The following is a 27629-nucleotide window of genomic DNA, read 5'->3' as shown; positions in this document are numbered from 1 at the left end:
GGATCTCTTCGGAGTAGGCATTAAAAAGAATCAGTACGCAAAAGAACAATACGCATCCCTGTCTGACTTCACATCTAATTTCAATTTCTTCTGACAGCTGTTCGTTAACACGTACATTTGCTCGCTGTTTATAGTATAAATTTGATATGATCCTGAGGTCCTTGTAGTCAATCTTCGTTGATTTCAGTACATTCATTAATTGTTTATGTCTTACTTTATCGAATGCTTTATAATAGTCAATAAAACATGCGTATATATCTTGTTTGACGTTCAGGCATCTTTGTATCAGTATATTAAGTGAAAAAACAGCTTCACAGGTTCCTAGGTCTTTGCGAAAACCAAATTGTGTATCATTAACGTCTATGTCTAGTTTGTGATATATTCGGTTATGGATGACTTTTAGTAGTAACTTTAGCACATGAGACATCAAGCTAATGGTTCGGTAATCGCTGCATTCTCTTGCGTTTTTCTCTTTGGGGAGACAAATAAAAATCGACGTTAACCACTCTTTGGGTAATATGCCTGAACTATAAATTTGGTTCAAGAGTGTCACTAAAACATTAGTGTGTTTCTCATCTAGAATTCTTAGGATTTCTATAGGAAGCATGTCAGGTCCAGAGCTTTTCCCATTCTTCATTGTTTTTAATGGGTGTAAGAGATACAAAGATCCGATATTTCGTAACGCTACCCGTGACAAGTAATACATCGCCAGTATAGAAGCCTCGCTTTAATAATTATTGTTATCAATAAGTACATGGTCAATGTGGTTTTTTGTTTGTCCGTTTGCTGATTGCCATGTAGTTTTGTGGATTTTTTTTATGGGGAAAATGTATTAAAACCACTTTATCATTCTTATATCTGTAAGATGTCCTCAAGACATTACCATTATAGAAGTTTTACACATAGTTTTTATATAAATATCGTAACCTTCCATTAAAAAGTAATCAAATAGAAACATTTGGTTTATTCACTATTAAAACAATAACCAGTTGTCGTTAAGAAATTTCTTCCTAATCGTATTTCCCACATGACTAATTTTTATTCTTTTGTTACAGTTATAGAAGCGAGAAACGCTGGCAACATAGAAACCGGGTTACCGGAATCGGAACTACCAAGTTACACAATAGCATCGGGCCTACCAACATACGAGGAAGCGTTGCAGCAGCTCCATCGGGTCAAGGACCCTCCACTTCCTGCCAAAACGGTAGAAGTTGCAGACTGGACGCCGCAGACACCTCCGACGCCCGTTACACCCGTTAGTATGAACGTAGTGAAGTTCTTCCATGGATGTACTACCGATAACGCGGATTCCGCAAAAGCGACATGAAGTTCTGACTATACTTGAACTTGAAATTTAAAAGGATTTTTTTATTTTGTGGTTTCGAGCGAAGGAGATTTAGTCTGATGGATTTTTCAAGTCGCCGAGATTGTGCAGTGGTTTGAAACGGATACGATGGATTGTTTTTGTATTTTAAATATTGCTCTGTCATGGACTTAAAATTAGTTTTGAACTGTAATATGCTTTAAGAACAACGCAATAAGCAGAAAACATGAATTGCTTGATTAATAACAATTAATTGGACCCGGTTTTAAAATTTTGTTAAAAATGTTATAAAAAATTCTACATCATACTATTTCGATGAAATGAAAATCATAACAATTAATATTTTAACCAAAGTAATCAAGCTATTTCGGTGCTTTGAGATGGATTGCATAGATTCTTTTAAAATGGATGCTTTGAGTTATTACTCGTCAAGACTAGGAATGACAAAGAAAGTATTCGAAAGGAAATATATTTATGTATAAACACCGGGACTCGACTACGTGATTTTTAAACGTAGTTTACACGTTGAGTTTACTTCTCTTACTAAGATATTTTCCGATAATTTTGCTGCGCATCAAGTGGGCATGCTGATTCTATAATTTTCAGTCATTCCGAGTTTTGACAAAGTGTACCGATTAATTATGACATGATACCTCATTATTGTCAGACGTCATAGCAACATAAAAAAAGTACAGTAGTATACTGAGAGAGTTATATAAATAATTACGTTTTTTGCTTATTTTGTTGATTCTCTAAAATGATTATTGTAAATAGAAATGTGACAGCTTTCCAAAAGAACTTTTGTTTAAAGTTAAAAATTTGTATTGAAAATCATATTGCCCCATCCAGATTTTTATATTATAATTTTTTAAATACAGTAAGAAGAAAAATGTTTTCCTGGCTCGTTTATGCAGGAAATGTAAACAAAATGTTTATTCTTAATGAGCGAGATTTAATTCTTTATACAAGCCAAATAAGTGAAAAGTTGCTGAATATAATATACCCATAAGTCTAAATAAATAACAAAACTTTTAAGATCCATATCCTTAGTTTTACATTCAAATATTCATAATTAATCGGACTTTAACTATCCTTTATAGATGTACCAAATACGTTTTATCTTATTTTTCAGCGATAATGTTTTTCTTTTGTTATATTGATTTGTTTAGACATCTTTACATTTTTGCTAGTTATTTGTTCTTGTTCTGGTACATCCTCATCATCGCCAAAACCTGATATGTGTATATGTAAATATTTGATTTACTACCTCTAATTGGAATTAACCACAATTTCGTTCATAGATTTAAAAAAATTAAGATACGGTACCGTGCGAATTATTGAAATCATAGTTTGTTTTATTGAAAAACAGTTTATTAAAAAAAAAAAAATTATATTTTGAAAAACTATAACGGTAAAATTACATCATTTAGTAGGAAAAATGTCCCCATTTGGCTGGAATTACTGCTTTTACCCGTTTTGGCATAGCTTCTGACAGTTTTCAGATATCCTTTCATCTCAAAACCAAACCTGAATGACCGCTTCCATCATTTTTATTTTTGTAGTACCGTCGATTTTGCGCAGTCTAGGTTTGCAAATGGCCCATAAATTTTTTCAATGGGGTTGAGGTCTGGTGAATTACTGGGCCAATCTAACCTTTATTGGACCTGGGCCAATTAAACTTCTTATTTTTAAAAAAATTATGCTATGCGTTTTGTATTTCCATCTAATCTTGAATACTTTTCAGTCAGGAAGCTTCATTTTTCCCTATCTTTCCCTAAACAATCGATTCCAGTATTTTGCATCTATTTCCGCTCAATATATCACCCACATAAAAATTTTTCTACAATTACACACACACACACACACATATATATATATATATATATATATATATATATATATATATATATATATATATATATTTACATTGATATTATTATTGATTACTATTGATATTATTTGGTATGGTATTTGGGATAAGCTTTAATATGATTCTCAATAAGTTTATTCTGTACCTTGATTTTTCGAGAGTGTTTCATTGTTAATTTAATTAAAATATCATAAATTTCGAAGTATAATTTCTTCTTCTTCTTCTTTAAGTGCCATCTCCGCGACAAAGGTTGGCAATCATCATGGCTATTCTGCATGCCACTCTTTCAGGTTCTTCATAGCCTCAATAGCCTCATAGATCAATACTTAGATTCTATACATTTCAGAGGTGCACGAATTCAGTTTTTAGTATATTGTTCCACATTTCTCCAAACACAATTTTGTATTTACTGATCAGCTTACGGCGAAGTAGATACAAACATTTATCAAAAACCATTTTAATTGACCATTATTTATCTAAAACTATTTTGGGTGTCGTATCTACATTACCTACTTGAATAAAAATTTCCCACGCAGTTACAGCTTTCAACATCGTATTAAAAACTTATTATTACTTTGAATTTCACTGACGTAGGTAACTTATTTTTGTAATTAACATTTAATGTTAGAGTGGTTTCATCAATACAGTTTTTTACTATACTGAGTAAAAGTAAAGATAACTATATGTTGTTAAATTTAATAGAAAGATATAAAATTCTCCTAATTAGCTATTTTTTCATGAGATTTCTTGTCAATCTATGTAGGATTAGACATATTTAGACTACTATATGTATATATATATATATATATATATATATATATATATATACACTCATGGACAAAAATATCGAATATTTTGGAATTTTAAAATTTTTGTTTTTTCAAAATAAATTCTGGTCAAGCAAGTCATTTATTGTAAAATAGAGTTTATTTTAACAATGTTTAATGAACAATTTTAAGTTTTTATGCGGAAAAAATTGCGAAAAAAATAAATGTTTAATATTAGGTAAATAAAGTTATTTTACTCTAAACTTAAATGATAATTTAAATTGCTTATACAACTGGTTTAAACTGAAAGAAGTGCATGATCAGTAACGTGTATTCCCCCCTCTAGCTCTTATTACTGCTTGCATCTTTCTCAGCATGCTTGCAAGTAAATTTTGGACATATCCTTGGGAAATTGCATTCCATTCATCCTGTGCAGCAAGCCGAAGCTGCTCTATCGCATTTGGAACGGGATTTCTTTGTCGTATGCTGCGTTTTAGGTGATACCACATGTGCTGTATTGGATTTAAATCCGGGCTAGACGGTGGCCAATTCAATCTTCAAATTTGGACCTCATCAAGATAATTACTCACTATGGCAGCGGCATGTGGTCGAGTATTATCGTGCATTAATGTGAATCTTTCATATCCAATGTAACCAACATATGACAAAACATGATCTTGCATGATGTTTTAAACGAAAGAATCACCAGTCGTCTGTCCAATCACTTCCACAAGTGCGGTACGTACCTCCCAACTAATAACTTCCCAAAGAATTATGCCATCAACTTCAAAACTAACGGTCTGGGCGAGACTGCAGCTGGCGAATCGTTCTCCAACTCTTCTGTAGACGTAGTTTTGACCATCTGGCTTCCATAATAGGATTCTGGTCTCATCAGTGAAAAGAACGTTTTTCCAGTTGTCGATATTCCACTAAATATGTGTTCTTGCAAATTCCAAATGACGAGCTTTATGATTTTGGAGAAGACGTGGAACTTTGGCGGGGCGTCTGGGCTTTAAGTTTGCTTCTTTTGATCTTCGTCTAACTGTTTGTGAACTCACATTAACTCGTCAAACATTTAATAGCTCATTTCTGAGGTGCATCGATGTCAATAAACGATTTCGTGTAGAACTAAGAACCAAAAAACGGTCATCAATTGCGGTTGTGCACCTTGGACGTCCTTGATCAGGCCTTCTTACAAAATTTCCTGTTTCGCGGTACCTTTTTAGAGTATTTGAAACTATAGATTCAGTTCTGCTGAGACGTCGTGCGATACCTTTTTGTGCATATCCTTCTTTGTACAAAATTAAAATATGTGCTACTTGGACTTCATCGCAGTGCCGAATTGGTGGGATACTTGTTTTTTAAACTTAGTTAAATCAAAACAATATTTAATTAAACTTAATAAATTAAACTATAAATAACCGAATTAGTATGATTTTTTCTTTACGTGAAGAAGGATTTTTATGATAAAATGTACAAATGACACTAACCACTGAATAAACATCAAAATATTTCAAACCAGTTGAGTACATCAGCCTACTATATGAGTATTATCAGTAATCTAAAATTATTTTGAAATAATAGTGACTACAAAAAAAATTGGAAAATTCCAAAATATTCGATATTTTTGTCCATGAAATATTTTATTCTTTGAAATATTTTAAATTTTACTCTTAAAATTATACTAATAAGTTTTCAATCATTTCTTTTACTTAGTGTATAATTCTACTACTCAAAATTATTGTTTCAACGTGGGGATAAATTTCAACAATTATTGGTTGTAAAAAGTAAAAAAGTTTAAAATTTTTAATCTAATCACGTGTTTATTTATTGTGCTATTAAAACAGTGGGAGATGTATATTTAAAGTAAACTTTTCATAGGCATTAGCTATTGGTCGACTTTTCACAGCCCATTCTTAATACGTAGGATAAATTGACAAGTTATTTATCAATTTTTCATTCCATGACTGCTAGATGTCTGTTATGTCTTCAAGATCATCTATTTTTTCTACAATCAAATCAATATTATCATCATAATCATCGCGGCTAAATTAACTATCAACCTTTCCTAGTCTTGTTCATCAGTCTATCATGCCCACTGCCAACCGTTTCCAATTTACCACGATAATCTTCCTGACAGTCTCATCTACACCACCCTTCCACTTCAGTTTTGATCTGTTCGTACTTCTATTGTTCATAGGTATTGATAATAATTGGAATCTACTGAGAGCTTAGCATTCATACGCTCTTGACAGGTATCATGCCTGACATCCCTGTAATTTACCAGAGCTTCTCGATGGATATAATAAAATAAGATATGTCAGAGCATCTACGTGTAGTTAACTCACCTGTTTCAAACCCTTACGAAAAAGATTCTATTCTACATACCACTTTACTCATTATCGTTTTAATATTTTGTTGGGTAGGTTAAGTTTATTTATGATTTCATACAGTTTACTACTAATACTGAGATCTATCACACTTGTGTCCTCAAGGTTTCCAAAATATGATCCGCTTATTCCACTTTCAACCTTCTTCTTTTAATCTTCCTAATATTTTCGAATAATATGATATGCTAATTAACATTAAATTTGTACCACTTAATCTCTAACATCTCCCATTTTGGTCACTTCTCTAATCCATTAAAAGCTTACTTACTATAGGTAGTATTACTTGACAAATTTACAAGTCACTTTTCTACTATCGAGCACATTAATATTGAGTTTTTGGCATATTTGTCATTTTGAAAATATGCTTTGAACAGTAAATGTTTGGATACTATTTTTTTGCAGAATGTTAAATTATTGTCAATTTTTGTTATCAATATTTTTAATTTGTTTTTTTGATTCAATACAAACTTTTGTAAGTTTTTGGTGAATTTTGTCACATATTACATAGCTGAATGATATTAATATTGTTCTTAGTATTAGGAATGGGCTTAAATATATGACTAAATGATAATTTTGTATAAAGGCTGTGATTAGTATAGATATCAACGTCGAATACCGTAAGTTTACACAAAAAGTGATAATTTTATTTAAGTCTGATGTAACGTCAGTAACCGTAATTTCGGTGTTCTTGTAAATATTTGTTATTTATGTTATCAATTAAAAAACTCTTGATAATTAGGTAGTTAGTTTTATTTTTATCTCTTTCAAATATAATGTGATCAATATATAATATTCCTAAAAATTAAATTAATAAAAAAAATGATAGTAGGTCAGGTTATTTAAGCGAGTCAAGCGGTCGAACCTTTTTTCACTTAATTGTAAAATTATCTAGTGGTAGATGGTTCAGGTCCGGATCCTGGCTCGAAAACAAAAAGGCTAACGTAGTCGTTCTAAATGAATCTTGATGATCTTGAGTACGCTGGTATCTTGTCACCTCGGGGGAACAAATAAGGGTCTAACCACCTTCTGTTATCTCCGGGTGCTCTGTAGAGGGCTTCGAATATTGCTGTCGAGAGCTCCTCTACTTAAGTCCATTTTCGGGTTATGGACTTGGAAAATACTTATCTTCGGTGTCTTGCCTTGAAAAAGGCAAGATATTTCTTACATGACAATTTCTTTGTCGAAATAAAACACCAAGTTAAGTTGAAACAATTCTCAGCCGCAGAGTATGGAAAATAAATGCAGGAAGCAGAGCCCCGAGAGCATTAAGCTCTCGGAGAGCCCGTGAGGGACTGACCTGGCTGACCTGAAAATCGCCAATATTTATATGCCAGGGCCATCTATTCCGAAGTGCAAAATCGCGTTGTCCTTGCGCAGCTACGTCACTTGCAGCGTAGTATTCACATTGCTCCTAATAGTATACATAAGCACTCGTAACTTAGTCATCCTAAATATGGATATTTTGCATATTATTTTACTTTCTTCATACATTTTAAATAAAAACAAAAGTTTATCATGTTTTATTAGTCAAATATGTCTAATTTTTATGCGAATTAAAACTAATATAACAAGTATAAAATAACAAGTATAAAACTAATATAACTAATATAACAAGTATGTTAATATAAATAAATTAACATACTTGCACTTTTTATAAACTTCTAAGGAACAAAATTTTTATATTGCACATAATTGGTAAATATATACTTAAATTTAAATACTTAAAACAACCGTCACTTACAGAAGTCAGATGCCAATTTTCAAAATAAATAACTATATATAAAGCAGTTTTTAAACAATTTAGTTTAAAAATATATACATTATGCGATAGTTTTTTGTATTTTTCTTTTATTAGTACGTGCTAAAATAATTTTTTTATTAAAATCTTTTATACGGAAGTACATACGCGATCGAAAAAATATTTTCTTAGCATCTTCAGGACAATCAATATTAATACTTGCGGATAACAGACTTGAAATATATTGTTTGCCAGTAAATATGGTATCTCCATTTAAGTTTTGAAAAATTTGCTCTAGTTTTTCCAAATGAGCCATAAATTCGTTAGAAGGTTTACATAGTCCACCTTCTGTCAAATGATTGGTCCAGGTGTAAGACGTCGAACTTTGTTTAGTTAAATTTGGTAACTTGCCTTTAAGCTTGCTACAAATATATCCTCCTAAATGTTCTAGTCCATCATATCTTAAATCATCGAGTTCTTCAGAGAGGACTATATCATCTCCATCCGTGGGATTGGTGTCAATGATTGTTTTTTTTGAAGCAAGCTTTTCCACCATACTACCGCTCATAGTTAATGTAGGAGTACCATCGTCTTCTACATTACAGTAATCTGAAAAAGCACCTTCGTTTTTTCCCATTAAATAAGAACGCAGTCTGTATTTAAAATCTAAAGAAGTTGGATGATCGTTCAAACCACCTTTCGCTCTTATGACCCCAAAAAAATTCTCCAAGGGATCTTGGTTTAAGCGTCTCGTCAAAAGGTAGTTCATATTGTATCGTTTACCTACATCTTCAAGCAGCAACTGCAGAGCCTTGTTTGATATAAGAATACCTACAATGTTTTATAAAATGTAACAAATGTGTTTTTACTTTGATATATTGTGTTACCTTTTTGGAACGGAAGCAATGATTTCTTGCCTTTAACGCGCATTGTTGAAATCATGTCAGACATTCTTTTTAAAATATCATTTTGCTCTTCTAGCGCCAAACCGTAAGCCCGGTTTCTGGTTCGAGTGTCGCTCACAGGAACGCTTACATTAAAAACATCAAACCAGTCGTTCACCTATAACAAGTTAAAACAAATTTGTAATTAATGTTTACCTTACAAATTATAACACTTACTAATTTAAAAACATCTGCTAGTTGTGTCCAATTTGTGTCTTGATTAATGAGACCAAGCATGCCGCACCTACTAATAGCCTTCGATACCGTATGGGAGAATAATTTTGCGGCATATTTTACTCTGTCTATGAGCTCCTCTGACATTGAGCTTTTCTTTGTCTGTTTTGTGGGTAATTTTTAAATCAGAACCTGCTGTAGCATCAAGAACAGATTCAACACAGTCCTTATTCAGTTCTCTTCCATTAAAAATAAAACCTTCATCCACAAAATGATTTCTGATAAGCTTTAATAGGTGTGGCACGTCAGCAAAAACATAAACATTTTGACCATTGTGAGGGTTTTTAAAATAAGGTTTTGATTCTGTAATTTCCAATTCTGTGTGCAGTCCTCTATTTCCACCTCCCAAATCACAAACCATGGCTAATACTTGGAAACCTAGAGAAAATTTATAAGTAAATATGAGTACCTAAATATGGTATGCTGGTACTCACCTGCTTCTTCTACAAATGTAATAATCTCAGATAGGATAGAAAAAGTCATTTTTGTATCATAATTGTAATAGACAGGTTGTTTCCACTGTTTAAATAAACCTGTCAACATTACGACTTGCACATACGCAAATGGCTGTAATACTTGGTCTTCCGATTTATCGTAGACATACTCTTTTTTTATTTTCATCTCATCAAATAATAAAGTACAAACTTTATCTTTCGTACTAAAGCTGGAGTATTCCACAATTTTAAAAGAGTTTTTTAATGTACCAGGCTGTATTTTAATGTTTTTTAACCAAGATTGCAGTGTAGATACTGCGGGATACGGAAAATTTCTTTTTATCATGAGTCTGTAAGCTCGAGGTCCAGCTGAATATAATGATATGGCTTTTGAAATTTCGGATATAGACCACAATATTCGTTTGTTATTTTTAATTTTTTTAATTTGATTTTTCGAAAAAATATTTTCTACGGCTGAAATAGTATTTTCCATTGCAGACACCTTTGCTGTTGCCACATTTAGTTGTTGCTTTAGAAGTGAAATTTCATTAATCAGTTCTTGATTCAGGTGTATTAGTGGTTCTGTTTGTGTGCTAAAAATATTTTGTTTTTAATATTTATTTATAATTACCATAAATTAAATAATAATTTTACTTTGGAGCACTATGACAGGCTCTATAGTTTTAAATTTTAAAGCATAAATTTTAGAAAAATTTACCTTTTCTCTGCAGTATTATTGTTAAAACCATCACCCTGAATAAAACTTTGAGAGTTATCTTCAGTGCCTACTTGTTTAATGTTAGCCCCAGAGCCTTCACGTTTGCTACGGAAATTAAATAATAAAGATACAAACAAGCAATAAGTAAAAGATTTCTAAGAAGTTCTAAAGAAGCTTATATCTACAAAAACAATTACATATAATTACCTGCTTAATAATTCATCAACGACTTGTTTTCTTTGCCTTTTTTTTATTGCGCCATCGTGGCTTATCGTGGTAACCTCAAGTTTCATCATAGGCAAATTCCTGTTGGGTACAACATCGTTTTTCAAACCCCTATAATTTTTCGGCCGATAATTCAGTAGTTGATGCTTAAGATTTACATAAAAGTCAGTCTCTGTAAAATGTTTTGAACAAATATAAGACGTCTTTGGGTTAAATTTATCTTTTCTACCGGTGGCGTGCACCCACTGTTTAATTAGATTTTCCTCTTTAGGGAAACGAAAAAACCTCGTGTCAAGACAAGGATTTCGCTTGCTCTGGTTATCAGAGGAACAGCCAAATACCGCACAACGCATATCGTAAAAATTAAAACTATTACTGTGAGAAAACTCCGAAATTTATAACTGCACTCTTCGGATGCTAGTTTCTGACTGACTACGCTACGCTGCAACTGACGTCACTACCTGGCCGACGGTCATGCGACGTGCGCAATATGTTACCTCTGTAGTTTATTATACCATGTTTATATGCGCTGTTCGAGCGATAAATAGGGATTTCCAGGTCAAGAGCAGGAAAATTCGAGGCGGGGCGATGCGCATCGAAATGCGTACTAGTCCACAGACTATGGCATTCGATGACAATCTGATCTACCTATGAATGACCTAGTACGACAAGCAATGAGGCCTCGCAGCTCGGTGTTAATCCTCTATAGGTTTCTACCGAAAATTAGATAACAGGAATTAAATCGATAAGTTTATTCATGAAACGCACTAAATTGTCTGTCGTATAGAAAAGCCGAAAATGTTAGCAATGCTCGCACGTCCGGTTTTAATAAAGCCTACGTTGAAATATCAATTTCTTTCTCTGAAAAAAGTCGTTAATACTGATAAAACTGGTGTTTCTACAGTCATTCAAGCACCAAGTGGGTAAATGTTTTCGTCAGATGGAGAAACACTTGTCACTTTCTGTGAAATTATAACCGTCACCGGTGTAACTATTCCACCATTATATATGTACCCGCTATTAAGAACGAAAGATCATTGTTTATATTTAAGTCTGCCCAATGCAGTTGGATATTTAAGAAAATCAGTCAGGATTTCAACAGCCATATTTATCAAATTATTGGAATGTATTCGGAAACATATGCATTTCTTTGTTGAAAACTCGGTACTCTTAATTGTTGACAACCTCGAGAGTCATTACGTCACTTGATGCAAACTATTACTGCACAGACCATGGAATAGTAATGCTTTCCTTCCCAGCTTACTGCATACACAGGATGCAGGAGCAGGTCATCTGAGTTTAGGGCTTGTTTAAAACTAGGTACAAGCCAGCCTTTAATAACTAAATTTATCGTACCCTGGCAAAACAATAACGATGTACGACACTGCAAGTTTGATAGTTTAGCCATATATGCTATCATTTGTTCCTATTAATATAAGAAATGCTTTCGAAAAAGCCTGAATTTGACCAGTAAACAGTTAATTTTGACCGTTTTGATTTTGCTGGAGTGCTCACCTATGGACCTTCCACAAGTTTACAAATGGAAAATAACCGTACACCAATAACATCTCATGATTTTGTGATAAATGTCGAACTATCCAGCTCTTACTCATACCCCAAAATGCCTTTGTAGGGGACTGATATTCTGATATTTATCACGGACTTGACGTAAGAGGTGCTGACAAATGTGTTCAGTCAAGCTTCATACCTAAGAGTAACAGAATCTTCCAACAGACAAAATTGACGGGTATTCGACCATTTTTCCTACGTTGCTACCAAAGCAGAACAGGCGTGCTTGAAAAAAGGAAAGTCACGCATTTATACTAGTAGGTACATCAGCTAAGAATAGAGTAGACGCTGAAGAAAAGAAAAATACTAACAAACGATTCAACGTTGTAAATACGAAAATTAACGGAAGTGAAAATTTAAAACCTGCACAAAAGAAGGCAAAAAAGACCAAAGAATCAATTATCTTACTTTAGTTTCTCACATTAGGCGCTACGATGTTTAATTGTAATTCAGATTTGCACAGTGATCAGGAGGAAATAAATGGTCTTTCAGATGACTTCATGTTGGTATAATTTGCAACAAAGAAAACGGTTATTTTGTAGGCCAAGCAGAAGGATGAGAAATTAACAATTAAATTTTTACGATTCACACTGAACATTAGCTTCATTCTATTCAAAATTATTCTATTCAAAAATTATATTAACAAATAAACAAAACCACATAAAAAACAACTTAAAATAATCTGCTATGCAGACGACGTAATACTACTCTTTCAAAGTGAAGAATAAATTTTTTAATATGTTAATTTACCCAAAAAAGACAAAATGCATGGTTACAACAGCAAATTTACTAAGATGTAAATTAGAACGAGAAGGTCAGATAATACTGATGGAGTTTAAATATCTAGGGATCACATTATCTAGCTACGGAATGCTCGAAACTGAAGTAGAAGATCAAGTAAATAGAGCAAATAGAACCGTAGGCTGTCTGAATGAAACAATATGGAGAAATAAAAATATCGGGAAACAAATGAAAGGCGGAATTTACAAAACAGTCATCAGACCAATAATGACATACGCGGCAGAAACATGACCTGACACAGAGAGGACAAAATGGATTTTAGAAACAGCAAATATAAAAACACTTAAAAAATTGATGGCAAGATACTATATGGGAGAGCTAGAAGTACAGATATACGACGTAGATGCAAGGTGGAGAACATCAAGAACTGGGTAAGAAATAAAGGAGTAGAATGGAACGATCATACATATAAGCCGAATGATAACAAATAGAGTAGTAAAGACGACAAGAGTTGATTTCCCAATAGGAAAAGGATTAGTAGAAAGACAACATCTTACTGGAGGTACACTGAAAAACAGACAGAGTCATGTCTACATAAAAAGAAGAAGAAGAAGAAAAATGATATTAGCAATATAACTGTAGAGGAATTCTGGCAAAACTTCCCATACCTTTAGAAATCAAGGGAGCATCTCGGCAAGCGTTTTATATAAAGTGCCTCATTTTTTCCTTATAATATTCAATAATTTCTTTGTCGTGTATGTTTATGTTGTAACAAACAAATCTCGTTGGTAAATACTTCGTGGTTAAAATAATTTTTTATTTATGTCTTAGACAAATGCTTTATCAAATTGGCCAAATGTGCTCTATAGCTGTAGAAATCTACCCCATGGTGGGATACAATTGGACAAATGCACTAAAATTTTTCTCTTTCCGTGGATTAGGTACCTATTCATATCTTCGTTGATAAATATTCAAAGACAAGAGATACAACTATCGATTTTAGTGCATTAGTGCATTATCAGTCATAAAATCTCGAGTATATTCCCTACAGAAAAATAAATTATATTTATGCGCATCATTGATTGGGGTATACGGTTTCAATATTATTATAAAAAAAATACAAAGTTTATCTATGTCACACTTTCATATGGGAGTGGAGTGGCAGGCCTCACCCGCCCGTTAAAGGGATAAAGAATGTGGGTACACTTGCTTAAACCTGAAATAGATTAAGAGATCTTCTGATCTGACACATGAAGTCAAATTAAACAAAAAAAATATTGCTAACAAATCAAAATAGAATGAGTAGGTACGCAAAATCTGTAGAAAATACACTTCCAGTATAAAAAGAAATGAATCCACAAGGAATAGATACCGCGTGCTTGTTCTGAGGAATATCTAGGTAAAAAAATATTTTTTACAGTGGTTTTTTTGTACTTGTTTATGTTGAGTCATAAACACATGTACACAGGTCTGAGTGTAACAGCTGATTTAAACTTTAAAATACGTGATTATTGTGTCATTACTCTGCAATTTATTAAACTAAAATATTTTCTGTAATAGGAATCTTTTATGAGCAGAAACTTCATATTGCTTGTTTGTCCTCTATTCACTAGATGGCGGTAAAGAATTGCTGAATCCATTATTGTAAACTGTCTTTCAGTTTGATTAAAAACTTAATATTAATTTGGCAGTAGGTACTTTCATTAGGAAAATTTAATGCCAATAAATAATTTATTCTAAAATACCAAGAGAAGTGGTAAAATTATATTGTTCCATTAAAATATTGAAATCAGACTGTTCCAATCCAATAATAATTATTTAATTTAGCCGATTTTTTAGAGATTTTTATTTTTTGACACATTTTACTGTGAAGAAGTTTAAATTATATTTAAGGAGAAATATTGGAAATAATGATAGTACTATGTTTTATTACATTACGAAAGTATTGGAGATAGAAGAGGGAAATTCTAAATGTTGGAAATTCTAAAAGTCTACATTAAGATGCAAGTCTCATTACTTGCACTACTTAATGTAGAGTCATATGTCGCCATGTTACCAATCCAACGGTAACTTTACCATCTTAATTTTAAATTAGACATAATGTAAACTAAATTTCATTTAGTAATTTTTAAAGGGTTTTTACCCCCATATTTAGTGGCTACATCCATGTATTAACCTGACACTGATGATGGACTACTTATTCCGAAAACGTTTTGTCCATTTAACATAGCCCAACTGGGTTTTTTATATACCTTTTTATAAAGGATTTTATTGAAAAATTTTTTTTATTCAAACTTTGTGTACTGTAGTCCCATCCATCAATAAACTTGGTAATGAAGTAAATTTAAATCTAGGATTTTTGGGTTACTTAATATTTAGGGACACAATTTCTGTATTCTAAGAGAATTATTTTCTTTCTTTTTAATGTTACTGTTTGCAATAAATCAAAAAACACTTAATATTTGAAATAAGAAACTTGGTATTGGCCACTGTTACATGATACACACCTCTGTATGGAAACAATGCTCAACTAAAAATATCAATCGACGTGTTCAAACATTTTTTTAACACGCCCCCAAGATAGGGCTTTGCCTGAAATTTATTGTTTTATTAGTTAAGACCACGACAGCTCTGACTATCAAACTGTCATTTGTCAAATCGTCGTCTTCGACCGTTGCAAAAATTAGCCTTAAGCTTACAACGCCTGAACGGATATAGAGATATGTGACAAATGATAGGATATAATGGGAGGAATATAGTATACTTATAGCCTGGAAGTGGAATGAATAAGGTAGGAATTTTGCCCAAGTATTGTTTTAAATTAGTACAGTAAAAATTTGTTGGTATTTGGTTCCTATTTAAATATTAATTAAAAAAAACAATAATAAAAAAAGTATTATTTTACTCTTCATATGGTGTGTTCGATATAACTTTTAGTTCATTAAAAAGTGGTATTTTTACTTATCTAATTCATGTCAATATTATTCTACAATAAAGTGATTAGCATTTTTATTTTCGGCTAGTTAATACGCAGTCATCCATTTTGTTAGAAGAATTACCTACTCCGAATTCTTATTATCATAAATTGGTGAGGTAGCTTTATCTGCTTCTTTGGCACTTCTGGCAGAATTTTGATCAGCTTCAGTAGTTTCTTCTTCAATATTTTCTTCTTGTACAACATCACATTCTATTCTTTCTTCGTCGCTATTAGCTTCCTCATCTTCGTGCTCCAAATCTTCCTGTTCCTTAGCAATATCGCTGGTAGCAATTGAAGTTGTTTCTTCTTGATTAACAACAGGTGCTTTAGCCTTCTTCTTTTTAAACTTTTTCTTCACTTCGTGAATAACTTCTTTGGGTACATTATATCCGGCTGGGAAGAAGTACTTACAGTCGATCTCCCCCTTCTCCGCGTCGGCGCTCATGTAAGTAGGTCCCAGTTCTGTGAAAGCCAGAAGGCACTCTTCATTGGTCTTGGCTAGCTGAATGACTATTTTTTCTTCACTGAAACTGATTTATATACTTTGAGATTCTAAAAGATTGGTTAATGTGGAAATAAAAAATAAACAACGGTAGAAACTGTATTAAGTTTATACCGTTGTTTTATAGTGGACGATATAAAAGTTCTAGAGCAAAAAGGTGAGTTTCTAAGTAGTAGAGCAAGCGGGGTTCAAACTCACTTTGGTAACCTGTCCATCAGGGTCTCCGATGGAACGTATCGGTGGCCTAGTTTGACCTTGGGGATGTACAAGAAGTACAAGAAGTGATCGACAATGACCAGAGGGTTGTAAGAAGTGGTCGCTTATTGCTTGATCTCATCTTCTTCTTTCCCGAAGAAGTGATCGACAATGACCAGAGGGTCGTAAGAAGTGGTCGCTTATCTCTAGATCTCTTCTTCTCAGCCGAAGAATTGTCATCGACGTTACCTGTATGTTTTTACACCTGTCTCACTTGTCTCTTCTTTGTCTTACCTGCCCTGAAGAAGTAAAAGAATCGGTCGACAATGACCAGAGGGGGTGTTTTTGAGTGGAACGGACCACCTTGTATGTCGAGTGCAAAACTCATCGCTTATCGCTTCATCTCGTCTTCTTTTCGTTAAATTTGTACAGGGTGATCGAAATAAATGTGTATTAAGGTTTGAAAATTAGTTTTGTAGTGGCGAGTCAAAAAATAAATTGTACGGACTTGCTTAGACGTATCTGTCTAGCCTAGCCTAGTCTAGCCTAGCCGATCTTATTTTTACTCTTGAAACGTGTAGAAATTGTAATCCGACAGGTTTCATTTAGCTATATATTTTTCAAAGTGTTGTATCATTTCATATTTATCTCTACATGTTTTACATTTATGTAAGGAACTTAAAGAAAAAACAAAGCACTAAATTAAAAAGTTTATTTATGTAAAATTATTTATATGTTTATTGCATTTATAATGTGTTTTCGATGAAGAAATAAAAATTTAATCACGTTGCATAGCGTGTTGTAGATTTACGTCAATGTATTTTTTTAGAAAAAAGTACCAAATCTACTGATTTGATGATCTGATGATTTAGTATTTAAATAAATGTATCCAGCGAAATTTTGTCAGTAATTAATATGTGTCTTGAAGTGTACATGCTAAATTTAGACGATTTTTATTCAAGGCTTTCAACTTTTAACAATTGTAAGGGGAATAAATCTGAAATAGAGTTAGCTGCCTGTGGATTTTACTTTCTCCAAGTGGAAGATATAGTTAAGTGTTTCAAGTGTGGTGTAGAGATTTACAAATGCGAATCAAATGACAATATTATAATCGAAGATCACAAAAAATTTAGTCCTAATTGTACTTTTTTGGAAAGAGTGTATCCTATTTTTCTTAAAATCAACAACAACAACAACAACAACAACAACAACAACAACAACAACAACAACAACAACAACAACAACGATAACAAAGAAAATTTGAGTGAGAAGAATATCTGTACATCTGTGAAACATATCATTTTATCCTTTGAATATACCTGTACCTGTGCAAAATAAATGTCCAAAATGTAGTGCTGACACTGAACAACCACAAGAGCTGTGTATAAATTGTGAATTGGAAGAGGTGTACAAGGAAGAGAGTGGTGCTAAAAATATACCTAGTAGAATGTATGTAAAGAGACAGAGACCGCAATAATAAAAAATAACGTTACCAGCTTCTGGAATGGGAGTATTAAAAATTAAAGAAGACATTCTGTCTGATGAAGACTTTCATTACAGAAGCAATTACAATGCCCAAATAGCAGATGACCATCCACTACATAGAGATGCATTAATTTGGGCAAAGTATATTGATCAAGTGAGGTGGTCGTATTGGATGGTGGTTAAAAGAAACTTGTGGAACGACATACTAATTTATCAGTATTATGAATTAAATAATTTTACATAAAATAAACTTTTAGATTTGGTACTTTGTTTTTTCTTTAAGTTCCTTAAATAAATGTAAAACATGTAGACATAAAAATAATTTTACATAAATAAACTTTTTAATTTGGTACTTTGTTTTTTCTTTAAGTTCCTTAAATAAATGTAAAACATGTAGAGATAAATATGAAATGATACAACACTTTGAAAAATATATAGCTAAATGAAACCTGTCGGATTACAATTTCTACATGTTTCAAGAGTAAAAATAAGATCGGCTAGGCTAGGCTAGGCTAGGCTAGACAGATACGTCTAAGCAAGTCCGTACAATTTATTTTTTGACTCGCCACTACAAAACTAATTTTCAAACCTTAATACACATTTATTTCGATCACCCTGTACAAATTTAACGAAAAGAAGACGAGATGAAGCGATAAGCGCTGAGTTTTGCACTCGACATACAAGGTGGTCCGTTCCACTCAAAGACACCCCCTCTGGTCATTGTCGACCGATTCTTTTACTTCTTCAGGATAGGTAAGACAAAGAAGAGACAAGTGAGACAGGTGTAAAGACATACAGGTAACGTAGATGACAATTCTTCGGCTGAGAAGAAGAGATCTAGAGATAAGCGACCACTTCTTACGACCCTCTGGTCATTGTCGATCACTTCTTCGGGAAAGAAGAAGAAGAGATCAAGCGATAAGCGACCACTTCTTACAACCCTCTGGTCATTGTCGATCACTTCTTGTACTTCTTGTACATCCCCAAGGTCAAACTAGGCCATCGATACATTCCATCGGAGACCCTGATGGACAGGTTACCAAAGTGAGTTTGAACCCCGCTTGCTCTACTACTTTTCTATAACTAGGTATACATAAAAAGTAAAGAAACAATATTCGGAGCTGGGAAGAGATAACCGAACAAATAATTTTACTAGAAATAGAAAAAAATCTGTGACTATGCCGCACCAAGCATAAAAGACGACTTTTTTTTTAATAAACTAATAAATACTGTAGGTTATATTATTAGGCCAGAAAATGAAGCATTTGGCTAACAATTTTTTCTTCCAGCATGGATTTATTTAAAATTTTCGCAGGAGATAGGGACTACACTACATTTCGCACTACATTTGGGATTTCACTAAAACTTTGGGGTGGAAATTTTTCATTACATTTTAACTATGGAATTCGATGGAAAAAGCAATTCTAAGAAAAAAAATGTTTGTTACGTTTTATTCTCAAAACTAATATTTTTCGAGTTATTTGTGGTTGAAAGTAACAGTTTTTCGAAGAAAAAAATTGACTTTTTTAGAGAGTTTTTAGAGAATAACTCGACAAATATGCATTTAATTACAACACTGTAGATACTAACATTGTATCTTTTAGAAACACAAGCAAGATACGGCATGTTAAAGGTTAGCTTATTTCGACAAATGCAGAATTTGAAATATTCAATGAGAAATAACGAGAAAACTTTGCATTTTTCGAGGAAAACTTACAGAATCTTTTTTCAAGTGCACAATTGGTCCTTTAAAAAAAATATATCATAAAAATCGAACGACCTATGATCAAAATAAGATCAGTACCTACTTTTTTCTACGAAAAAATTAGCGAAAGCAACCCCCTAACTACCATCCTAATTAAAATTGATCTTCACCCTTCCGTAATTCTTTTTATATATGTATTATCAATACATTTAAGAAGTTTGACCTATTTAAAAGGCCTAATTTTAGAAAAATTAAAATTTAAAGAAAAATTGGTTTTTTGCAATTTCGTATTTTTCACCATTTTTCAAAATATTTCCGAAAATACTGGAGATACGAAAAAAACAATACAGTACTAAATTGTAGCTTTTTTAATAACTAAAATTTCTTTGCACATAGATTTTCATTACAGCGAAAATTTAGCGAGTTTAAAACCTCTATTTACGAGCAAACACCCCCTTATTCGGATCCTTTAAACTCATCTCACTTAAAAATTAATAGTCTTATAGATCTTTCATCACCAAAAATGAAGGAGCTATGTTTATGAAACGATTTTTTTTTCGAAAAATTCAAATAGCCCGTAGGTACTGTGCAATAAAACTTAATAAGCTAAACAAAATAAAAGATTTTAAAGCTTTTCTCGAGCAGATACGGCATGAATATTTCCATATTAAAACCACAACAAAAAATAGTGCAGTCAAACTATCTTTCTTTCTATCCACTGTTGATGACTTAGACGAGCACACAATTCAACAGTGGCTTGGAAAGGAAAACATTCAAACAATAGATTGGGGGTGGTATTTTAAAGGGTTATTTACATCCTGTTCGCATGAACAAGCCGTCTGTACAAGATGAACTTTTGAAAATGATTTTGTGTCAATGCAAAAAAGGGTGCGGCGTTTCATGCGGGTTCAGGAAATTGGGGTTATACTGCAATTCCACTTGTTTTGGGCGCTCGGGGGAAGATTGCAACAATTGTTCACAAATTATAGTCGAAGTCGACTAAAAAACTATTTGTATTTGTATTTGTATTTGTAACTTCCTATTTTTGTGTATATAAATGTTTTTGTACGTAATTCTACTTTCTTTTCTGTATAGATATATTAAATTACTTATAAAAATTACAATGTCAATAAAGGTGGTTTTTAAGGGTTGAAATATTATGATAATATATCCTTAAACATAAAAAAATCAATATTTAACTAATAAAAACCAAATATTGATCATATTAAAGTTTAAAATGTTATTTTATAATTTTTTACAATGAGGATAATCCGAATTTTTGTACAAATAGATGCTGGACGAAAAAATTGCGAGGTTTTGCCATTTTTTCAGCTTCATTTCCTGGCCTATAAAACAAAAAAAAAGGAAATCTGTGTTATATTGGGTGATTTTAACGCACGTTAGAGTTGTTAAAAATGACTTAATAATAGGAAAATGGTAACCTTCCATATACATTAAGCCATCAGTGAAAAGCAAAATTGCTTGCAGGGACAAAAAAAAAAAGAAATAAATATAAGTTATAGTGCAGCAATCATTCTTGTTTTATTCTTGTATTGATTAAAACTAATTGTTTACAAAATATTTAGTTAGATAGTTACTAGAAACTCCAGCCAGACAAATTTATTAAATTGAAACCACAATCAATTTTTACCTCTAAACACTGTATTAGAATCTGTAAGCCAATTTTAAAAAATTAACTTACTACGTAGTTGGTGTAGTTCTTTCCTCAAAGTCCGTAACGGTTTTAGATATGAGTGCTGCCTCAGCTGGTTTGTCACTCGAAAAAAATCCGTACATCATCACTTGACCTGGATACAAATCGGATAGCTCCATAACTTCTCTACTTTTAAATGAGTCATATGCTGCGGCTACATAAAATGGTGTAGGCTCGGCATCTGGAAATTTATAAGGAGCTGTAAGGTTGGGAAATAAGTGTTTCAAGACTAGAGCTTTGGTCATTTTATCTGGAGGGGCCCATATACCTAAAATATATAATTGGTTTTAAGTCTTCTCAGACGAAGAAACATATGGTGTGATAATTTAAACAATTTAGGAGGCTAATATTAAAGAAGAAACAGGCTTTAAAGCCTACATACAAGAAGGAAGAAGAAGAAGAAGAAGGAGTTATACAACAACAAAATTTATTTTTTGTATTTTATTATATATAAACCTTCTGCATTTAAAAAACATTTTGCTATTTGTCTTTCCAAAACATTGAAGGTGATTAGCAAATTAAAACTGAACAAAAAGAACAATCTAATGAGATTTTTAGTAATTCTTTTGGGTGTAAAGAAAGATTTTAAAAATTTCTTTGTTGTGCCTAAATAAAACAAACCTGAGATAATATTATCCTCGTCTTCATCATTATCTTTTTTTATAGTCAATTTTTGACAAGGTGAATTTTGATCTCCAGGTGGCGCACGACTATTTCCATAGACAATTTGCAGGACGATATCTTCAATTTCTCCAGGAAGATTCTCTCCACTTCTTTTGACTAACATAGCTAATGAGACTTTTCCGTTCAACATGTCATCAACACTTTTTGTTGACAATTTTTCTTCGCAGAAAAAAAATATGTCGGTAATAATTTCTTGAGTTATTTTAACCTAAAAACGAAATTAAAACCAATAAAATGTGATGACTTGACAATAGAGTAATTGTCATGTTGCACATAAAATAGACATTGAGAAATGAAAAAAAAACTCATAAAAGTCCTTAATTACCAATCGCAGTTATTACATATGTCTTAATTATGTAATATGCGGCACTAATAATCCAGGTGGTACGGCACACGCCGGAGCTGCAGTCATAATCAAGAAATCAATTAAGTATCACGAGCATACTTAAACCACTAAAGACTTTTTGCAACCCACCAATCTATCTATTAAAGATTGGGACGGTTTATTAACAATAACACTCATATACTACCCACAACATAATATAAATAAACAATAAATGTACACTGAGGATCTAGATTCACTACTCCAAAAAAAAAGACTTAATATGTATATGAACGACAATAATCTTCACACATCACTTTACACACTTCACATATCTCAATATAATCCTTTCATTCGGGTTTAGGGAAGGTTACTCTACCAACACCGCGTTGACTGAAATTATTACTTACATCACTCAAAAGTTAAATCACAAAACAAATTCCCTTGTCATTTTTCTCAATTTTCAGAACGCTTTCGATCAAGTCTGGCATGGTAAACTACTGAAGAATGTATGGAACATTGTCTTGCCCATCCCATTTGTCAAACTGCTCCATTCTTGTGTATCAGATAGAAAAATCACGGTTAGGGTCAGAAAATAACTCTTAAAATCTTTCACTACTATAGCAGGAGTACCTCAAAATTCTATTCTGGCACTCATACTGTGAATAATATACAACAGCGAACTTTCCTAATATTAGAAACACTAACACTGTTACCCTACTATAGGCAGACAGCACTGCTCTCTCGTAACAAGATACATGTCGTCGCAAGGCATACTCAAAATCAACTGAACCATATCCATAGATGGTGCGGAAAATGAAGAGTAACACCCACCCGTAACAAAACTCTTTAAACATCCAATCACTGGCAGCTACCACACAAAACGTGTAGAGGAATGTATTGAACTGAGGCTATTGGAAGGTTTACTCCAATTCAGCGACCAGATCGAATATTCAGCAGTAGTGTTCAACAAAATACTAAATTGGACACAAGAGCTAATGGAAACCTGTCACAAGGTTAGAAAAAGAGTCGGCCTACTTAATGATTTATGTGAAAAACACACGCGGATTGAACACAGAGCAAAAATCTACGCTCTAATTAATCAAGATCGCTGACAAAGGCTGCTATTATTTCTTCTCCAACTCATTATATAAACTCTCGAACATTTCAACCATACTCGAGGGGTACTTTCCTTTAAAACCATATGTAGCTACAAAATTCGAGCTCAATACATGCTAAAAACTTCATGTTCATTTTTCGACATACTAAAAAGAACTAATTTTCCCACCCAGAAAACTGCTGACCTCTGCCAGTAACGAACTCCTTGACTCATATATCGATACTCTGGATGCAACAACTCTTTTTTACCGTATTTAAATAGTTGTCTTAAAGCTCTACACACAGATAGACAGGTATCCTTTTTTGCGGTTTCCTCGATTTCATTACAAACTTATAGAGAGCTGTCAATAGAGAGGTAACAGCCACAGTTTTTCTCAAGGCGTAATGCTAGAGTCAGTCAAACAACAAAAAAAACTCCAAGCCCTTTTTTCTCTAGACGACACCTTCCTCCGCAAGACACCAAACTATCTATCACCGCTACAATCAGTGATTTCCAACATTTACTATTTACCAACCAAAAGTATGTCGTAAAGAGGCACAAGAATATGCCTAAATGGGACAGCAACATATATTAACCCATAGCAACAACCATTTCAAAGAAACAGAATGACAACAAGGTACAAGGTACAAGGTGGCTACCTTTCAACGAGAAAGGTAATATTTATAAAAAAATACTTTAGGATGTTACTTCTGGGAAAACTCAGGATTTGACGTCGTTTACCTTGATTTTCGTCTTAACTACAGAAAATATGCAAAACATAACTGAAATATTTCTTTGAGACTGGCGCAAATGAGCAAACCAGCTAGCCACCAAAAAATTATCGTCTAATTATTTAGTTGTCGATAATGTGTGAATTACTTCAAATACTCCAAACTGATGCAACCAAATAGTATAAAAGTCAAAAAAAGAATTAGGCGAGAAGACACGTTATCTCCCAAACTCTTTACGGCAGTTTTGGAACATTCTTTTAAAAAATTGAAGTGGGAAGCCAAAGGAATCAATGTCGACCGTGAAATACTCTCCCATTTACGATTTTGCGGACGATATTGTTCTGATAACAAATTGAACTTAAGAAAAAAGAACTATGCTTATTGATGCCTCCTGTAATGAAGTTGGTGTGAACATAACTTTGGAAAAGACACGATACATGACAAATCTGGTACTAAGCACAATGAGGTAAACGATCACCTTCAGATCAAAAAAATAACACTAATTCATCATATTAGTTAATAACATTAAGTAAATTCAGACATTATATTTATAACTCTGTATTATTTTATTTGTTATATACTAAAAGTCAAACATATCAAAATCTAATTCCTCCTCTATTCCTTCCTCCCACATTTCTTCTTCAATTTCTTGCTCTTCACTTTCTCTTTCTTCTTCCACTTTAGTTTCTTCTTCCACAGCTTCTGCTTCCACTTCAAGTTCTTCCATAAAGACTTGTTCTTCTTCAGTAAGCGATTCAGCATAATCATCGGGAAAGAATAATTGACATTCTTTAGCGCCTTCTTGAGGATTCGGAGAAATATAGCTTGGTCCAATTTGAGCAAAAGCTAACACACATTCGCTTTTCTTTTTCGATAACTGGATAATCAACTTTTCTTGGCTAGAACGAAGAAAATGGTTTTCACTAATAGAAGTATACATAATCAAAGAAAACCGAAGCTTTGTGTCTCAGAACAAATACAAATAATTTTCTAGAATTAAATTTTTAAAACGAAAATAACTTAAATAATTTAAGAGGGGAAGGGGAAAGAAACAATAAGATCCTTTTATTGAGAAATAAAAGGGGATACTGGAAAAGTTGAAATTGCTAAAAAATAAAAACCCCGAGGTAACGTTATCTAAAATTATAATGGCAGTATTAATTAAATTACATAAAATTAAGTATTAACATATTAAAAAAGAAAACACCATAGTTTAGAGAGGAAGTGAAGATGAAATGTGAAGAAAAGAAGAAAACTTTTTATAATACAGAACACAACAAACACAACAGGCATATAACCACTTTAAACGAATCAGACATAAAACGATGGGGCTTGCATCAAGCAGTAGTCCATGCGAAGTTACGCTAACCCCACTAACCAATCAGATAATTCCACTATCAGATAAACAAATTAAAGACCTCAAGGACTTAATGCCTTACATTTCTGTATCAAGCAGGTACTTTTATGAATGTATTTTTGCTAGGCCAGCACCAGCCCAAGCTGTAGATGATGAATATTTACCTGACGAGCGCATATATAAAGATATGTAAACACCAGGAATTTACTTGCCCATCTTTATTTTTAAGTAGAATATGTATCACAGAGAATTTGTATTAAATTGCCTATGTCAATACACAATTAATAATTTACCTAAAATTTTTATTTCAAGAAATGACTATGTCACTCAAGAATACAAAAAAGAAGAATTTTTGTTAAATTTTTAATTACAACTCATAAACTAATTTACTATCTCAACAAAATCACATGATTGGCGTTAAAAATATATTAAATAAACTATTTGTACAACAACACAATTTTGGGGGGGACAAATTTGGCCTTCCTGAAAAACATTAAATTTTGACTTGGCACTTCTTGTACCAAGCCACACAATGATGTTGTATTGTGTACATATACTACTATTATTGGTCTTATAGTCGTTTTATAGATTTTCATTTTTGTGTTTCGGCTTCTATTCTTATCTCTTAGAACATTTTTTTTTATTTTTTCTATAAAACACCGTGTTTCCCGCTTGAATTCTACTTTTCATATCTACACTTTTATTTCTTCTGTTGACTAGTGCTCCCAAATATTTGAATGTTTCAACCTTTTGGAAACTGTGTGCATCTATTGTACCGTTGAGAGCGCATCTCCTTTTCCTACTTCATTTTTTATATTTATTTTTTCTCTTCTTTCTCTTCTGGTGTCTATTGTTGCTTGGGAATCTTGCATTGTTATATATATTATATTATATATAATATTACATATTATTCTTATAATTTTATTTGGTATATTACTCTCTTGTAAGTCTTGGATCATTTTTCTTCTGTTTAGTTTGTCAAATGCCTGTTTAAAGTCTAGGAAAAATATATGTGTTTCTCCGTCGTACTCGTATGTTTTCTCTATCACTTGTTTTACCGTATGTATAGTGGGTACCGTGGATCTTCCTTTTCTAAAACCGTACTGGTAATCTCCCATGCTTTGTCATTATTTGACAAATTTGACATTTATTTTATATGTTACATTCAGTAAATTAATTGCTCGGTAGTTTTTGCATATTCTACAGTCTCTTTGTTTTGGAATTGTCACAATAATGCCCATTCTTCGGGCATTATTTCTTTGCTCCATATATTCTGTACTAGTTCACAAATCTCTCTGTGTACTGCATCCCCACCATATTTTAAAAGTTCTGCACATATTCCGTCTTCTCCTGCTATTTTCCAGTTTTTATGTTTGCATAATTTCTCTTTCACTTCTCTATAGGTCAATATTTCTTCTTCCTCATCTTGTTCCGTGTTCGGAAAGTTATATGATAAAATATAGTTATATGATAGCGTAGGTTTTCACTTTGCTTTGCGGAAAATACCGGTCACCATGACCGGCATTACCCAACCGTTAAGTTTAGTAAATAAATATTATTTACAAAAGGACATTCTGGAAGAGATTCAAAATACATAATTGCAAAGACAACTACAGTGATAAGTAATGCAAATGAGCATTAAATATATCAAAACTATGCATATAACATCACTTACCTGCTATTTATAAAGACAAAACATGCTTCAATTGGGCGCGAAACACATAAACCTGAGCTTTGCTTTAACGCTTAATTAAAAGTGAATGCATAATGGTGTTCCTCTATGGAGGGCATTTATGACATCATTTGAATCTGTATGAAAACGTAGAAGAGGAGATAGTGTGATGACCGATATTTCGCCTGATTAAAAAAATATTTCAATTAGGACCGAAACACATAAACGTACA

General features: G+C 32.7%; 2 protein-coding genes across 4 annotated transcripts in view; one reads left to right on the top strand and one right to left on the bottom strand.

Moving 5' to 3' along the window:
• The window catches only part of LOC140441902 (protein commissureless 2 homolog), a 97585-nt gene extending 89771 nt beyond the window's left edge, over nucleotides 1-7814 (top strand). The window contains exon 2 of the mRNA XM_072532883.1: nucleotides 1056-7814. Within this exon, the coding sequence (XP_072388984.1) occupies nucleotides 1056-1327 (272 nt within the window). The 3' untranslated portion in view covers nucleotides 1328-7814. The remainder of the gene's footprint in view (nucleotides 1-1055) is intronic.
• An 8012-nt stretch (nucleotides 7815-15826) lies between these two features.
• LOC140441901 (uncharacterized) overlaps nucleotides 15827-27629 on the bottom strand; it is a 54776-nt gene continuing 42973 nt past the window's right edge. Inside the window, exons 7-9 of one of the 3 annotated variants that reach the window (XM_072532880.1) lie at nucleotides 22154-22424; nucleotides 21521-21800; nucleotides 15827-16461 (exon numbers count right to left, since the gene is read on the bottom strand). In XM_072532880.1, coding sequence (XP_072388981.1) covers nucleotides 16014-16461; nucleotides 21521-21800; nucleotides 22154-22424 — 999 coding nt within the window. In that variant the 3' untranslated portion in view covers nucleotides 15827-16013. Of the gene's footprint in view, nucleotides 16462-21520; nucleotides 21801-22153; nucleotides 22425-24889; nucleotides 25268-27629 lie in introns of those variants that run through there. The other 2 variants (XM_072532881.1, XM_072532882.1) reach the window with 2 other exon arrangements.

Source organism: Diabrotica undecimpunctata, chromosome 5 (assembly GCF_040954645.1).
Source record: "Diabrotica undecimpunctata isolate CICGRU chromosome 5, icDiaUnde3, whole genome shotgun sequence".
NCBI classification, from domain to species: domain Eukaryota; kingdom Metazoa; phylum Arthropoda; class Insecta; order Coleoptera; family Chrysomelidae; genus Diabrotica; species Diabrotica undecimpunctata.
Note: the sequence above shows the minus strand (reverse complement) of the source record. Positions and strands in the feature narration are given on the sequence as shown.